We start from the raw sequence: 15,744 nt of genomic DNA, 5'->3' as shown, positions 1-15,744 counted from the left end.
CAACGGAGAAGACAACTCAGCCGGCAGTAGGTCTCCACCAACAGAGAAGACAACTCAGCCGGCAGTAGGTCTCCACCAACAGAGAAGACAACTCAGCCGGCAGCAGGTCTCCACCAACAGAGAAGACAACTCAGCCGGCAGTAGGTCTCCACCAACAGAGAAGACAACTAAGCCGGCAGTAGGTCTCCACCAACAGAGAAGACAACTCAGCCGGCAGTAGGTCTCCACCAACAGAGAAGACAACTCGGCCGGCAGTAGGTCTCCACCACAAGAGAAGACAACTCAGCCGGCAGTAGGTCTCCACCACAAGAGAAGACAACTCAGCCGGCAGTAGGTCTCTACCAACAGAGAAGACAACTCAGCCGGCAGTAGGTCTCCACCACAAGAGAAGACAACTCAGCCGGCAGTAGGTCTCCACCACAAGAGAAACAACTAAGCCGGCAGTAGGTCAACAACAGAGAAGACAACTCAGCCGGCAGTAGGTCTCCACCAACAGAGAAGACAACTCAGCCGGCAGTAGGTCTCCACCACAAGAGAAGACAACTCAGCCGGCAGTAGGTCTCCACCACAAGAGAAGACAACTCAGCCGGCAGTAGGTCTCTACCACAAGAGAAGACAACTCAGCCGGCAGTAGGTCTCCACCAACAGAGAAGACAACTAAGCCGGCAGTAGGTCTCCACCACAAGAGAAGACAACTCAGCCGGCAGTAGGTCTCCATCACAAGAGAAGACAACTCAGCCGGCAGTAGGTCTCCACCACAAGAGAAGACAACTCAGCCGGCAGTAGGTCTCTACCACAAGAGAAGACAACTCAGCCGGCAGTAGGTCTCCACCACAAGAGAAGACAACTCAGCCGGCAGTAGGTCTCCACCAACAGAGAAGCCAACTAAGCCGGCAGTAGGTCTCCACCAACAGAGAAGACAACTCAGCCGGCAGTAGGTCTCCACCACAAGAGAAAACTAAGCCGGCAGTAGGTCTCTACCACAAGAGAAGACAACTCAGCCGGCAGTAGGTCTCCACCAACAGAGAAGACAACTCAGCCGGCAGAAGGTCTCCACCAACAGAGAAGACAACTCAGCCGGCAGTAGGTCTCCACCACAAGAGAAGACAACTCAGCCGGCAGTAGGTCTCTACCACAAGAGAAGACAACTCAGCCGGCAGTAGGTCTCCACCAACAGAGAAGACAACTCAGCCGGCAGTAGGTCTCCACCAACAGAGAAGACAACTCAGCCGGCAGTAGGTCTCCACCAACAGAGAAGACAACTCAGCCGGCAGTAGGTCTCCACCAACAGAGACGACAACTCAGCTGGCAGTAGGTCTCTACCACAAGAGAAGACAACTCAGCCGGCAGTAGGTCTCTACCACAAGAGAAGACAACTCAGCCGGCAGTAGGTCTCCACCAACAGAGAAGACAACTCAGCCGGCAGTAGGTCTCCACCACAAGAGAAGACAACTCAGCCGGCAGTAGGTCTCCACCACAAGAGAAGACAACTAAGCCGCCAGTAGCTCTCCACCACAAGAGAAGACAACTCAGCCGGCAGTAGGTCTCCACCAACAGAGAAGACAACGCAGCCGGCAGTAGGTCTCCACCACAAGAGAAGACAACTCAGCCGGCAGTAGGTCTCCACCAACAGAGAAGACAACGCAGCCGGCAGTAGGTCTCCACCACAAGAGAAGACAACTCAGCCGGCAGTAGGTCTCCACCAACAGAGAAGACAACTCAGCCGGCAGTAGGTCTCCACCAAAAGGGCCTCCAGGCAATCATTGCACTTCGCTCCACACACCCACACTGCTGTAACATTACATGTAGCACTGTAACATTACATGTAGCACTGTGACACTACATGTAGCACTGTAACACGACATGCAGCACTGTAACACTACATGTAGCACTGTGACACTACATGTAGCACTGTAACACTACATGTAGCACTGTAACACTACATGTAGCACTGTAACATTACATGCAGCACTGTAACACTACATGTAGCACTGTAACATTACATGTAGCACTGTAACATTACATGCAGCACTGTAACATTACATGCAGCACTGTAACATTATATGCAGCACTGTAACACTACATGTAGCACTGTAACATTACATGCAGCACTGTAACACTACATGCAGCACTGTAACATTACATGTAGCACTGTAACATTACATGCAGCACTGTAACACTACATGTAGCACTGTAACACTACATGTAGCACTGTAACATTACATGTAGCACTGTAACACTACATGTAGCACTGTAACATTACATGCAGCACTGTAACATTACATGTAGCACTGTAACATTACATGTAGCACTGTGACATTACATGCAGCACTGTGACACTACATGTAGCACTGTAACATTACATGCAGCACTGTAACACTACATGTAGCACTGTAACATTACATGTAGCACTGTAACACTACATGTAGCACTGTAACACTACATGTAGCACTGTAACACTACATGTAGCACTGTAACATTACATGTAGCACTGTAACACTACATGTAGCACTGTAACACTACATGTAGCACTGTAACACTACATGTAGCACTGTAACACTACATGTAGCACTGTAACATTACATGTAGCACTGTAACACTACATGTAGCACTGTAACATTACATGTAGCACTGTAACACTACATGTAGCACTGTAACACTACATGTAGCACTGTGACACTACATGTAGCACTGTGACACTACATGTAGCACTGTGACACTACATGTAGCACTGTGACACTACATGTAGCACTGTAACACTACATGTAGCACTGTAACATTACAGGTAGCACTGTAACATTGAGGACTTTGACATGCAATATTTCAGATTCGTGCTTTCGGGGTGAGATCGCGCAAGTGAAATGTGTCGTCAACCCGTCTCCACCCGACACAACAAGTACCACGTCGCCGAGAGCGAGCGTGTCTAACGATGCCTGTGTTCGTGTCTAACGATGCCGGTGTTCGTGTCTAACGATGCCTGTGTTCGTGTCTAACGATGCCTGTGTTCGTGTCTAACGATGCCTGTGTTCGTGTCTAACGATGCCGGTGTTCGTGTCTAACGATTCCGGTGTTCGTGTCTAACGATGCCTGTGTTCGTGTCTAACGATGCCGGTGTTCGTGTCTAACGATGCCTGTGTTCGTGTCTAATGATGCCGGTGTTCGTGTCTAACGATGCCGGTGTTCGTGTCTAACGATGCCTGTGTTCGTGTCTAACGATGCCTGTGTTCGTGTCTAACGATGCCGGTGTTCGTGTCTAACGATTCCGGTGTTCGTGTCTAACGATGCCTGTGTTCGTGTCTAACGATGCCGGTGTTCGTGTCTAACGATGCCTGTGTTCGTCTCTAACGATGCCGGTGTTCGTGTCTAACGATGCCGGTGTTCGTGTCTAACGATGCCGGTGTTCGTGTCTAACGATGCCTGTGTTCGTGTCTAACGATGCCGGTGTTCGTGTCTAACGATGCCTGTGTTCGTGTCTAACGATGCCTGTGTTCGTGTCTAACGATGCCTGTGTTCGTGTCTAACGATGCCTGTGTTCGTGTCTAACGATGCCTGTGTTCGTGTCTAACGATGCCGGTGTCCGTGTCTAACGATGCCGGTGTCCGTGTCTAACGATGCCGGTGTTCGTGTCTAACGATGCCTGTGTTCGTGTCTAACGATGCCGGTGTTCGTGTCTAACGATGCCGGTGTTCGTGTCTAACGATGCCTGTGTTCGTGTCTAACGATGCCAGTGTTCGTGTCTAACGATGCCGGTGTTCGTGTCTAACGATGCCGGTGTTCGTGTCTAACGATGCCGGTGTTCGTGTCTAACGATGCCTGTGTTCGTGTCTAACGATGCCGGTGTTCGTGTCTAACGATGCCGGTGTTCGTGTCTAACGATGCCTGTGTTCGTGTCTAACGATGCCGGTGTTCGTGTCTAACGATGCCTGTTCGTGTCTAACGATGCCTGTGTTCGTGTCTAACGATGCCGGTGTTCGTGTCTAACGATGTCTGTGTTCGTGTCTAACGATGCCTGTGTTCGTGTCTAACGATGCCGGTGTTCGTGTCTAACGATGCCTGTGTTCGTGTCTAACGATGCCGGTGTTCGTGTCTAACGATGCCGGTGTTCGTGTCTAACGATGCCTGTTCGTGTCTAACGATGCCTGTGTTCGTGTCTAACGATGCCTGTGTTCGTGTCTAACGATGCCTGTGTTCGTGTCTAACGATGCCTGTGTTCGTGTCTAACGATGCCGGTGTTCGTGTCTAACGATGCCTGTGTTCGTGTCTAACGATGCCTGTGTTCGTGTCTAACGATGCCGGTGTTCGTGTCTAACGATGCCTGTGTTCGTGTCTAACGATGCCTGTGTTCGTGTCTAACGATGCCGGTGTCCGTGTCTAACGATGCCGGTGTCCGTGTCTAACGATGCCGGTGTTCGTGTCTAACGATGCCGGTGTTCGTGTCTAACGATGCCGGTGTTCGTGTCTAACGAACAATCAAAATCGCATTTCCTTATCTTCGCCGGTGGAAACTCCGCGTTTCTATGACGGGCTCCGGTCCTGGCGGGAGACCTGCTCAGACCGCCGAGAGCGGCAGCAGCCGCGGCGTGACGTCACCCGTCAGTTTCGTCATCCTGCGCCGGTGCGCGCGCGCGTTCTCAAAGCCGGTTATGACGTCACGCACGGAGGCACGGAATGACTTCAGGCGACGATCTACGGGGTGTGACGTCACGTTGGTTGCTACGGAGATTGACGTCACGCGACGAGCTACGAGTGACGTCACGCGATGAGCAAAGAGGGAGTGAGACGCCACGTTGCGAGCGACGGAGAGCGACGTCACAACAGTTGCAGGGAGTGACGTCACGCGACGACCTACGCGAGTGACGTCACGCGATGAGCTCTGGGGAGTGACGCCACGCGACGAGCTACGAGAGTGACGTCACGGGATGAGCTCTGGTGAGTGACGTCACGCGACGAGCTATGAGAGTGACGTCACGCGATGAGCTCTGGGGAGTGACGTCACGCGATGAGCGCTGCGGTCTCCATGGTGACAGGGCCCGGGGATGCTGCGCGTCCTCTCCTCCCCCCACGGTAATGGCCCCGTTATGCGAGACCAAAATCACCACCATCATTATCACCACCATCATCACCACCATCATCACCAGCAGTATCACCATCATCATCACCACCATCACCACCATCATCATCACCAGCATCACCATCATCACCAGCAGTATCACCACCATCACCACCATCATCACCAGCAGTATCACCATCATCACCATCATCATCACCACCATCACCACCATCATCACCATCATCACTATCACAACCATCATCATCATCACCACCATCATCATCATCACCAGCATCACCATCATCACCAGCAGTATCATCATCACCATCATCATCACCACCACCATCATCACCAGCAGTATCACCATCATCATCATCATCACCACCATCATCATCACCACCATCATCACCAGCATCACCATCACCATCATCACCATGATCATCACCATCATCATCACCACCATCATCATCACCAGCATCATCACCACCATCATCACCAGCAGTATCACCATCATCACAACCATCATCACCACCATCATCATCACCACCATCATCATCACCAGCATTATCATCACCATCACAATCATCATCACCATCATCACCATCATCACCAGCAGTATCATCATCACCATCATCTTCACAGCATCACCATCATCACCAGCATCACCATCATCACCATCATCACCAGCAGTATCATCATCACCATCATCATCACCAGCATCACCATCATCATCACCAGCATCACCATCATCACCATCATCATCATCAGCAGTATCACCATCATCACCAGCATCATCATCACCAGCAGTATCATCATCACCAGCAGTATCATCATCACTAGTATCACCATCATCACCAGCAGTATCATCATCACCATCATCATCACCAGCATCACCATCATCACCAGCATCACCATCATCACCATCATCATCACCATCATCATCACCATCATCACCAGCAGTATCATCATCACCAGCATCACCATAATCATCATCACCAGCAGTACCACCATCATCATCACCATCATCACCATCATCACCAGCAGCATCACCAATCACCATCTCCATCATCATCACCATCATCATCATCACCATCATCACCATCATCACCAGCAGTATCATCATCACCATCATCATCACCAGCATCACCAATCACCATCTCCATCACCATCATCATCACCATCATCACCATCATCACCAGCATCACCATCATAATCACCAGCATCACCATCATCATCACCAGCAGTATCACCATCATCATCACCATCATCACCACCATCACCATCATCACCATCATCACCAGCATCACCATCATCATCACCATCATCATCACAACCAACACCATCATCACCAGCATCATCACCAGCAGTATCACCATCATCACCAGCAGTATGACCATCAGCATCATCACCAGCATCACCATCATAATCATCATCATCATCACCATCATCACCATCACCATCATCACCAGCAGTATCATCATCACCATCATCATCACCAGCATCACCAATCACCATCTCCATCATCATTACCATCATCATCACCATCATCATCACCAGCATCACCATCATAATCACCAGCAGTATCACCATCATCACCATCATCATCACCAGCAGTATCACCATCATCACCATCATCATCACCATCATCACCACCATCACCATCATCACCACCATCACCATCATCACCATCATCACCACCATCACCATCATCACCATCATCACCAGCATCATCTTCATCACCAGCATCATCATCATCATCACCATCATCACCATCATCATCACCATCATCATCACAACCATCACCATCATCACCAGCAGTATCACCATCATCATCACCAGCAGTATCACCATCAGCATCATCACCATCATCACTATCATCACCATCATCATTACCAGCATCATCATTATCACCATCATCATCACCAGCATCACCATCATAATCACCAGCATCATCACCAGCATCACCATCATCACCATCATCATCACCAGCAGTATCACCATCATCATCATCACGAGCACCATCACCGCTATCATGAATACCATGTTCACTGTCACCTTACCATAAATCACTGCCGTCATTATTACCATAACCTTAATATATCTTCGTCATCATCGTCATTAACATTGGCATCGTCGTCACCGCTTCGCCGCCGTCTCTGTGACCGCCGTTCCCACGCTCATCTCCACGCTCATCTCCGTGCTCATCTCTGTGCTCATCTCTGTGCCCATCATCTCTGTGCCCACCACGGTTTGACTCTGATGGGCCCGGCCACCCACAGCAGCAGCAGCAGCGTGAGCAGGGAAGGCTGCATAATCGACCCCCTTCTCAGTTTTATTTTGCTTTCATGGGACCAATCTTTGGCAAAAGAGCTTACGGTCTCCTCGTCCTCTTTGGTTCTTTCGGTAAAGCCACGTGGTAGGTTTAAAATAAATTAAATCACGACGTTTCGGGCGCAACACAAGCTTTCCGTCATCAGGTAGGGGAAAGCATGGTCTGCTGCTGAGGCAGACTGTTTTAAAAAGAACCAAAGAGCTTATGAACGCCTCGTGTTTACACAGTGCTGACTCGGGTGCGGATTGTGCTTCATGAGTAGCAGCGGTCCTCGGTGGCCGTGAGGAGCCCTCGGCTGAACCCGTGCAGTGCCACCACAGCCTGCTGCTTGGCTTTGTCACGAAGCTCTCGGCCCTGTCTGGAAATCTGTTCAAGCAGTGCCCCCCCCCCCCCACCGTGAGCGTCGCAGGATGAAGCCAGCTCGACAGCAACTGGGGTTGGTGCTGACGTGGCGCTCCATTCCTCCCGCCAGCCCAGGGCTTATTGGCAAGCAGCCCTGGGCCATCTTCGTGTGGCGGCAGCCTCGGGTTGGGGGGGTCGATCTTCTCCAGTAGCTGGCTACTACAGCTGCAACTACCCCGTTGGAGTGTCGCGCCTCCTCGCGAAGGGGACGCGAGCAGGGGGGGAATCTGTGACTCCGTTTCATCCCTTCCCCTGAGCGCGCGGGGTCCACCCCCCACACTCAAGAGGGAGCCCCCCCCCCCCGAGGTCCACCCCCCACACTCGAGAGGGAGCCCCCCCCCCCCCACCACCGTGGGCATCCCTCCGGCTCCACTCTCCATACCCGGGGTCTCGGTCAGCTCCACCATCCGAGCCCCTCACTCCAGACCCTGCTGCCCATGCCACCCTGGGTCTCGCTGGCGACCGTCAGGCGGTCGTTGATGTTCGACAATCATTGCCCTGCTCTGTCTGCCGCAGCTTTGTGATGGAGGTGGGCCGCCTCCCGCTGGAGCTGTGGCGTCTCATCCTCTCGTACCTTCAGTTGCCCGAGTTGGGCCGCTGCAGCTCCGTGAGCCGCACGTGGCGGGAGCTCGTCGTCAGCTTGGACAAGACGCGCTGGCGGCAGCTGTACCTGGGCTCGCCTCACGCCTGCCGTCGCCCGCCGAACTGGCCGCTGCGGCCGGAGTTGGAGCCGCCGTCGTGGCGCGAGTCCCTGCGGAGAGCCCTCCTCGCCAACCGCGTGTGGCGCCGCCACGACAGCCGCTGGAGTACCGTCGATGTCACCGGCTGTCTGTACGGGCCCTTCTTCCGCAAGCGGCCCGAATGTCGCAGCGCGTGGGTGGGTCCCGGCGGGGACTACGAGAGCCTGCGGGTGGCGTTAGCCTCGGTGCCGCCCTACAGCCGCGTGTTTCTGCTGCCGGGCGTCTACGAGGAGCAGAGCGAGGTGGTCCTGCGGGCGCCCGTCGAGATCGTGGGCCAGGGCAGCCTGGGCCAGGTGGCGCTGCTCGTCAGCTTTGAACAGCAGTGTCCCACCGTACGCCTCTGCAACCTCGTGCTCATGCAGGCCTGGTTCACGCCCATCATCTACAAGGTGGGACAGGGATTCAAACAGTGGGCCGCGCAGTTTACAATGTGCTCCACACCACCTTCCAGGTTCAGGCTGGTTAAAACGTGAACACGCGCCAACCGCGGGAGGCACCGCACAATCTAGGAATCTGCAGATTAATGGAGGACTTTTGTTTAGAGTTGAGCGATACATTATCGTGAAATTAAACACGATACACAAGGGCTGTAACTTTGAGTCCCTTTTTAATATGGTTGAAGTGGTTACAATACTCGAGTTTCAGTGGTGCGGGCTGAACGGATATGGCCATGTCATTATCAATAGGGCTGTAATGCACTTGCTGAAGCTAAATCATGAAGCCACTTGCCAACCATGAAACCCATCGTTAATCATTGCAGTCTCTTCCATCGATTCACATATCTGGGGAATTGCCTTATTGATGTAGTATTGATGCTTTTACTTTTCATTCCCTCTCTCCTTACAGTTACTACACCAGATATCTCTTCTTATCAGTATATATGGAAAAATGTAACTTAATTTTTCACCAAATTTCTATATATTGATTACACCTTGCAAATTATCTCACACAATCTACGTTGCTTGCTAAATGCCTCCACCTCCACAAACAGGAGCATTTAACACCTGCAATGATGTATTAAATTACCAGCGCAACAACTGCAAACGGTTGTCAATGCGCCGTCACTGGCACGATAACCCAAAGCCGCGGTGCTCTCATTCCTGCGGCGCAGACGAGCGTGGGCCACGTGCAAATGGACACGTGCAACCTGGAGAACGGGCAGGTGCAGGTGAGCGCTCCGGCCACGTGCCACCTGCGGTTCTGTAGCTTCAGCCAGGCTGGCCTACACCTGCACGCCGTCGCACTGGCCGCTGTGGAAAACTGCGAGTTCTCTGGGAGCGAGGGCGCCTCTCTGACAGTGGAGGGGTTCCCTTCGACCGACCACAACTGGGCCTACGAGCACCTGGCTGCGTCGCTGCGTGCCGACCTGCTGGCGCAGTCCTGCGGCCTGCTGGAAGCGGACACCGCGCTGGACTGGCTGAATCTCGGCTTCGACAAGAAGTCGGAAAGCGTGCAGAGCGACAAAACAGCAGGGTGAGGGTCGGATCATCGTACCCCCTCTCCACTCCTTTTGCCACCGAGTTCCAAGGGAACCTAGGGTCCAATATGACGTGTATATTGCTTGGAGGCTCTTGCTACTTATTTAGCGTGCCAAGGTATGACCATAACGGTACCATTCGCAAATGTATGTCACGTGTGTCAGTGAAATATTGCACTCTATTTTATACGGCGTAGCATACATTCCTGCAGTGGATCTCCTGATGTAAGTTAACGTATGTAAACACAACTATTGCGCATCGTGCGTTGTGTGTGCCTTGGGTGTTTCTGCGCGTGCAGGCAGGCAGCAGACAGCACGGGAGCCACACATCACAGCCAGGCGAGCAAGGCGGTGGGGTGGGTGGGACGACACTGCTGGAACGTCAGCCAGAAGGGCCAGAACTTTGTGTCAGGGACTTCACATGCAGGCCTTTCAGACCCCATCTCATCAAAGGCCCACCGCTTCTGCAATGGTAAAGCTGCATGAAAAAACAATGTTCTTTTCAGGCAGGTGTGTGTGTGTGTGCGCTGGCAGAGGAAACAAATGCAGCTGTGAGAAAAAGTAATTTGTGCTGTTGATGTTTCATATGTATCTATGTTGTTGAACTTCTTTTGTACCATACGTAGCAAACCGTGCTTGTCGGAGGTACGGGGGAAGGACAACAAAGTAAACACAAAAAGCGGTTCTAAAGAAATTAGTTTTCATTCTAGATGGCTTAAACGTGCATAGCTCCAGTGGCTTCCTAATTTCGGAAGGAAGAGCGTTCCAGACGGCCGCAGAAACGTATCTTCCAGTGCGCGATGCGGTGACCACCGTATTTGTTTGATGGCGAGGATAACCGGGGTTTGCGGGATGGATTATCAAGGCCACATACAGTGACACCTGCAATGTGCGTCCGGCGTTGTCGAATGTGGCTGTGTTTTTTTGCAGGCAGGTTCTGGTGATTATTCGTAAAAATCCCTGGTTTATTTAATTAAATACCCTTACATTTCTGAAAATCCATTAAAATGTAATGATAAGAGTGACTAAAAAATTAACCATTAACTCTTGTAAATTTGTAAATATCATCATGCACGGTACCAGGCATGAACCATGACGGTGACACGCTGACCCCAGCGGTTAGCGAGGGGGCATTTCTCAAGAAGAACAGCAGCGGCAGAGACACGGAGCAGGACGAAGACTACAAGGAGTTTGGGCACCTAATCACGAGGTCACGACCAACACTCCGATGCCCTTGGTTGCATTCTCGCAAAATAAACTTCTGATCCTGTTTGTTAGAAGCAAAAGTTTCGACGAACTGTTCCATACTTTTTTTTATAATATCCGTAACGTGTGAAAACTATTCAAACAATCTGAGTTTTGTTCAAAAATTTAATTAAATGTTGGTATAATTCTCGGTAAAAAATGACATTATGCTACTTCAGTAAAGTTAAAATCCACTGCTGCGTTCTTATTGGCTGCCCATATTGTGTTGTACGGATGCTCCTATCCTTACCACAGTGATAGACTTACACAATTGGCTTCAGTAAATAAATTGCAGGAAACGTGACTTTACTGCGACATTCTTACTGCCGGCGCTGAGCGACTCCTAAATTTCACGAGTGGCTAAACAGCGGGGGCTTAAGAGTGTCTTGATGCTTTGGGCGTGTGCGTGCTGTACGCAGCTTGCCCGTGGGGAGCCTGATGACAGGGGCAGGGGCCTCGCTGAGCATGGAGGAGGTACGCCCTCGGAGCCTGGAGGAGGAGCTGCGCACGGAGAAGGAAGCCCGCCTGTTGGTGCGTCTAATCTTGGGCTGTGTGGTGCAGCGCTGCCTCTTCCGAGATGGGCGAGGAGGCGTGCTGTCCTCCGCACATGCCCATGTGCGTCTGCAACACAACACCTTTCGCCACCTCCACCAAGCTATCCGCTGCCTGCAAGATGCCAAGGTAGGTTGTTACATGGCTGGAGCAGCGCTTTTTTTATACAACTTACCACAGGGAAAGACTGGGAATCCATTGCCAGCATTTCGGGGGCCTCTTATAATATTGAAGGAATACCAATTCTAAGCAACAAAACAAATCCCATAAATGCTATATTTTCACACAGAGAAAATCTGGAAAAAAAAATACTTGGAATTCCTGTAAGAAAGGTCTGAGCTGTCATCCTAATGATAGCTACTCCGATGAGCACGGTTGGCTCCATAAGGTGCGAAAGAAGTTCAACATACACACTAATGTGGTCTCTTGGAGTGCTTCCCAAAGGTGGAGGGACTACTTTTCCAAACATGGAAAAGTCCGCACTTTGGGACCACGCTTAGTGCCTCCTGCTTGCAATCTGCTTCAAGTGGGATTCTGAACATTCGCTTTGATGTGAAAATCTTTGTCATATTCAATTACCATATAAGAGCCATTTGAAGTGGAGTCAGAATATAACAGAAAATAGAATACCTAAATGTGATGCTAACATTTTAACCATCAAATTCATATTTAATTTAAAAGTAATTATATAAATCTAAACTTATAAAGCAACATTTTAAACGTACAGAATATTAGCTTGAATATGTGGTTGCATCTTCGTGCTGTCTGCTGTGCACGCCATCTGAATATAATCCACACCGATTCGCTGCTCCGAGTGAAGTGATCCCCTGCGTGGTGGCCTCCTGCTGCCGTGTTTGTCCTGTGGGCGCGTTCCACAGGTGCTCGTGTTTCGTAACGAGATCCACCACTGCCGAGCGTCGGGCGTTTTCCTGCGCCTCTCCGCTGGCGGTGTCATTGCGGAGAACGACATCCACTCCAACGGCGAGGCAGCCATCGACATCCGCAAGGCGGCAAACCCCCTCGTACTGGTAGGCGCCGCCCCTCATGCCCACCTGGCTCCCCAATAACCCAACGACAAGCGGTCACCCCCACTTACTTACGAAAATCCGCACTTGTGACGAACGAGCTTCCGTAAGATATTTAATTTTTTAACCATCTGACTTGAGAACGTGAAATTCGCACTTGCGAACCGAGTCGTGGAACTGTTTAGAGTGTTACGTGCAAATGTTCGATATTACTTCTTATTTGTGAGTTTAACAATGGTTCCCTTTTTTGTTGAGCCGTAACACATTTATAACGTTGACCGTATGTGCATTTAAATACAGTACATTATTGTGTTCGACTTACGAACAGTTCGACTTACGAACGGAGGTCTCAGGATTTGGGGACTGCCCGTACTGCCCGAGTGCCTCCTAAATGGTGCCTGGTCGTGACGGAGTGTTCTTGTGCGAGGCAGTGTAATCGCATCCACGGGGGACAACGCACAGGAATCTTGGTTATGGGTGGTGGCCGGGGCATCATCCGCAGCAACCTCATTTTCAACAATCGCGAGGCAGGGATTTGCATCCTGTACCGTGGAAACCCGCTCGTCAGGTGGGGCTGCCATCATTCTCTCTCTCCTGTCTGGCGTCTCGGCTGGGAAACTTAATTTTGTCTGTTCATGTCTTGCCCTGCCGTCAGCCGGTGTTCTGTGTGCGAGCGCGTTTGTTGAAATAGAAGCGTCTTGTCGAGTCGAACTGTCCTTGTTCATTTTCTACATTGCCGTTGGCGATTACACGGTACCATTTTTTTTAGTTGACAAGAGTTGAGAAAATATTTTGGATATGAAGAAAAATGAGTGTAACATGATAAGTAGCTCTATGTTTGTCCTAATGGTCAATTGTGTCCACATTGGTCACATGGACATTTGAGTTGGGAGCAAAATAGATGGAACAAATGGATTAATTTCTTGAGGTTGCTAATGCAACCTTGATGTGGTCGAACATGACCGTTTGGTGGAGTGCAAAATCCTAATGAGGCCTCAGGTCACCCATGAAATGCGGTTTTATTCAAGGTTATCGTTAAAAATGCCACCATCTGTAGGATGGGCTGGTACCAGCTTCACTTTAATAAGCGATTGGATAATTCGGACGATACAAGCGCAGGTATTTTTTAAGTTTGTGTTTTGAATTTTGCTACTTTTTAATTGTTATCCATAGTCTTTTCTTAAGTCAATTTAATACACATGTTAGCTTTTTTCCTCTTATTTCAAATCCTTGATGATTTGTTTCAATTGCACCTCATCAAATACTTCATTTAAAATGAATAAACAAAATTAAAGTTCTACCCTATATAATGTTTAATATATATTTACGTCATTTAGTTTTTCCTATGGTTTGTCCGATTGAATTTGTGTTCCATTTGTTTATTTTTGTGACTCATATATTATTAGAAAAATATACTTTTGTGTCAATGGGCTTTGACCTAATTTCTATGCAGGTCATCTATGTAGTCTGTGTATTAAAAAAAAACATATTGAAAACATCCTTTAGAAAAAGAAAATGTTTTGGTCCAATATGTGATGAAAAGATAAAATTGTGTCCTCTTATTAGAGCGATTGTGTTTTCTCCTTCAGTGGCAATTACATTTATCAAGGACTGGCAGCTGGGATTGCAGTGAATGAGAATGGACTGGGTCTCATTACAGGTGATGCATCTCCGTATACACCGTCATGTGTTGCGCTATCACAGGTGACATATGAATAATAATTCATCACCACTCACCGCTCCATTGCTTCATCACAGGTAAAGCTCTTCCGCTGTTCTTTTTTCCAACATTACAGGACACTTCACCCTGCGGACAATAGGGAGTACAATGGAAACAATCATTTAGGCCTCATGCTTTATTCTTGCTGAGAACTATCACGGTTGAGGCATTTCATTTCTGTGTTACTATACAGGCGGTCCCCGCTTTTACGATATTACAATGCGTTCCTGGAAACCCCGTCATTGTAAAGCAGATCGTGGCAAATCAGACCCTATATTCCCATAGACAGTAGAAACATCACTTGCCAATTTTATTTTTCCTTTTCTCAGCCATATTTAGCAGGGTTTAATAGGTAAAAATCTGAAAAAACACCTGAGAGTAACAAAAGTTCCAACTCAAAGTGACTTCGAAATTATGTAAATGTGTTAAATTTGGATCGTAAATCATACTGTCGCAAACTCTAGACCGACTGCACAAGTAGTATAGGGCTAGCTTTAAGACAATTTTATTAAACGCCTGAAACATGTTACACCTTAAATTTTGATTTAAAGCTTTCGTGACTGCAGTAATTCATATTCTTAGTTTTTTCGGTAAAGTCACGTTGAAGAGAAACAACAAAATAATAAAATATATATAAAACAATAAAAAATTCTCACGACGTTTCGACCATAACTCAAACGGTCATCTTCAGGTGTGTTGGTTTGCATAAATTTATTTTTAAACGGCGCATTTATTTATTTATAAAAAACGTTAGCGTCACGCGCAGCGATTTGGCAGTTTACCCAGGACTAGTCCATCTATATTTTGAAAAGAGGAGGGGGGAGACGAAATTTTTTATAATGTATGCTGTCTGAAAGCCACTGTAAGCGTGAACAATCAATTAAGAACTGAAATGGTTTATCAAATCTTTCCAATGATTGCTAAGATAGAATCCATCTTCTCGGTTGAAATTGTCTCTGTGCTTGTATATGTGGATAGCCTCATGAACGAATCTCTCATGGAAGCCAGATGGCTTACAAATAACCTCTGTCTTGGAAAAGTCAATGGCATGTGAGCCTACTGAATTAGAACAATGATCTGCTACGGCCGAGGTGTTGGTCCTACCGTGTTTAAGGTCTGCTTTGTGTTCACGAATGCGGTCCGAGACATGGCGTTTGGTTTCTCCAATGTAACTACTACCACAGAGGCAACTTAGTTTGTA

The 15,744-nt window shown here is 49.1% G+C and overlaps 1 protein-coding gene across 1 annotated transcript in view; it reads left to right on the top strand.

Moving 5' to 3' along the window:
• The first annotated feature begins 4,404 nt into the window (after positions 1–4,404).
• Positions 4,405–15,744, top strand: part of FBXO10 (F-box protein 10) — a 31,909-nt gene continuing 20,569 nt past the window's right edge. Inside the window, exons 1-9 of the mRNA XM_032955090.2 lie at positions 4,405–5,064; positions 8,301–8,913; positions 9,636–9,997; positions 10,301–10,473; positions 11,085–11,211; positions 11,666–11,927; positions 12,677–12,826; positions 13,255–13,391; positions 14,413–14,483. Of these exons, the coding sequence (XP_032810981.1) occupies positions 5,000–5,064; positions 8,301–8,913; positions 9,636–9,997; positions 10,301–10,473; positions 11,085–11,211; positions 11,666–11,927; positions 12,677–12,826; positions 13,255–13,391; positions 14,413–14,483 (1,960 nt within the window). The 5' untranslated portion in view covers positions 4,405–4,999. The remainder of the gene's footprint in view (positions 5,065–8,300; positions 8,914–9,635; positions 9,998–10,300; positions 10,474–11,084; positions 11,212–11,665; positions 11,928–12,676; positions 12,827–13,254; positions 13,392–14,412; positions 14,484–15,744) is intronic.

This window comes from Petromyzon marinus, chromosome 16 (genome assembly GCF_048934315.1).
Source record: "Petromyzon marinus isolate PM22_M1 ecotype Great Lakes invasive population chromosome 16, UKy_Petmar_22M1.pri1.0, whole genome shotgun sequence".
Taxonomy (NCBI): domain Eukaryota; kingdom Metazoa; phylum Chordata; class Hyperoartia; order Petromyzontiformes; family Petromyzontidae; genus Petromyzon; species Petromyzon marinus.
This window is presented reverse-complemented; position numbering and strand designations above follow the sequence as displayed.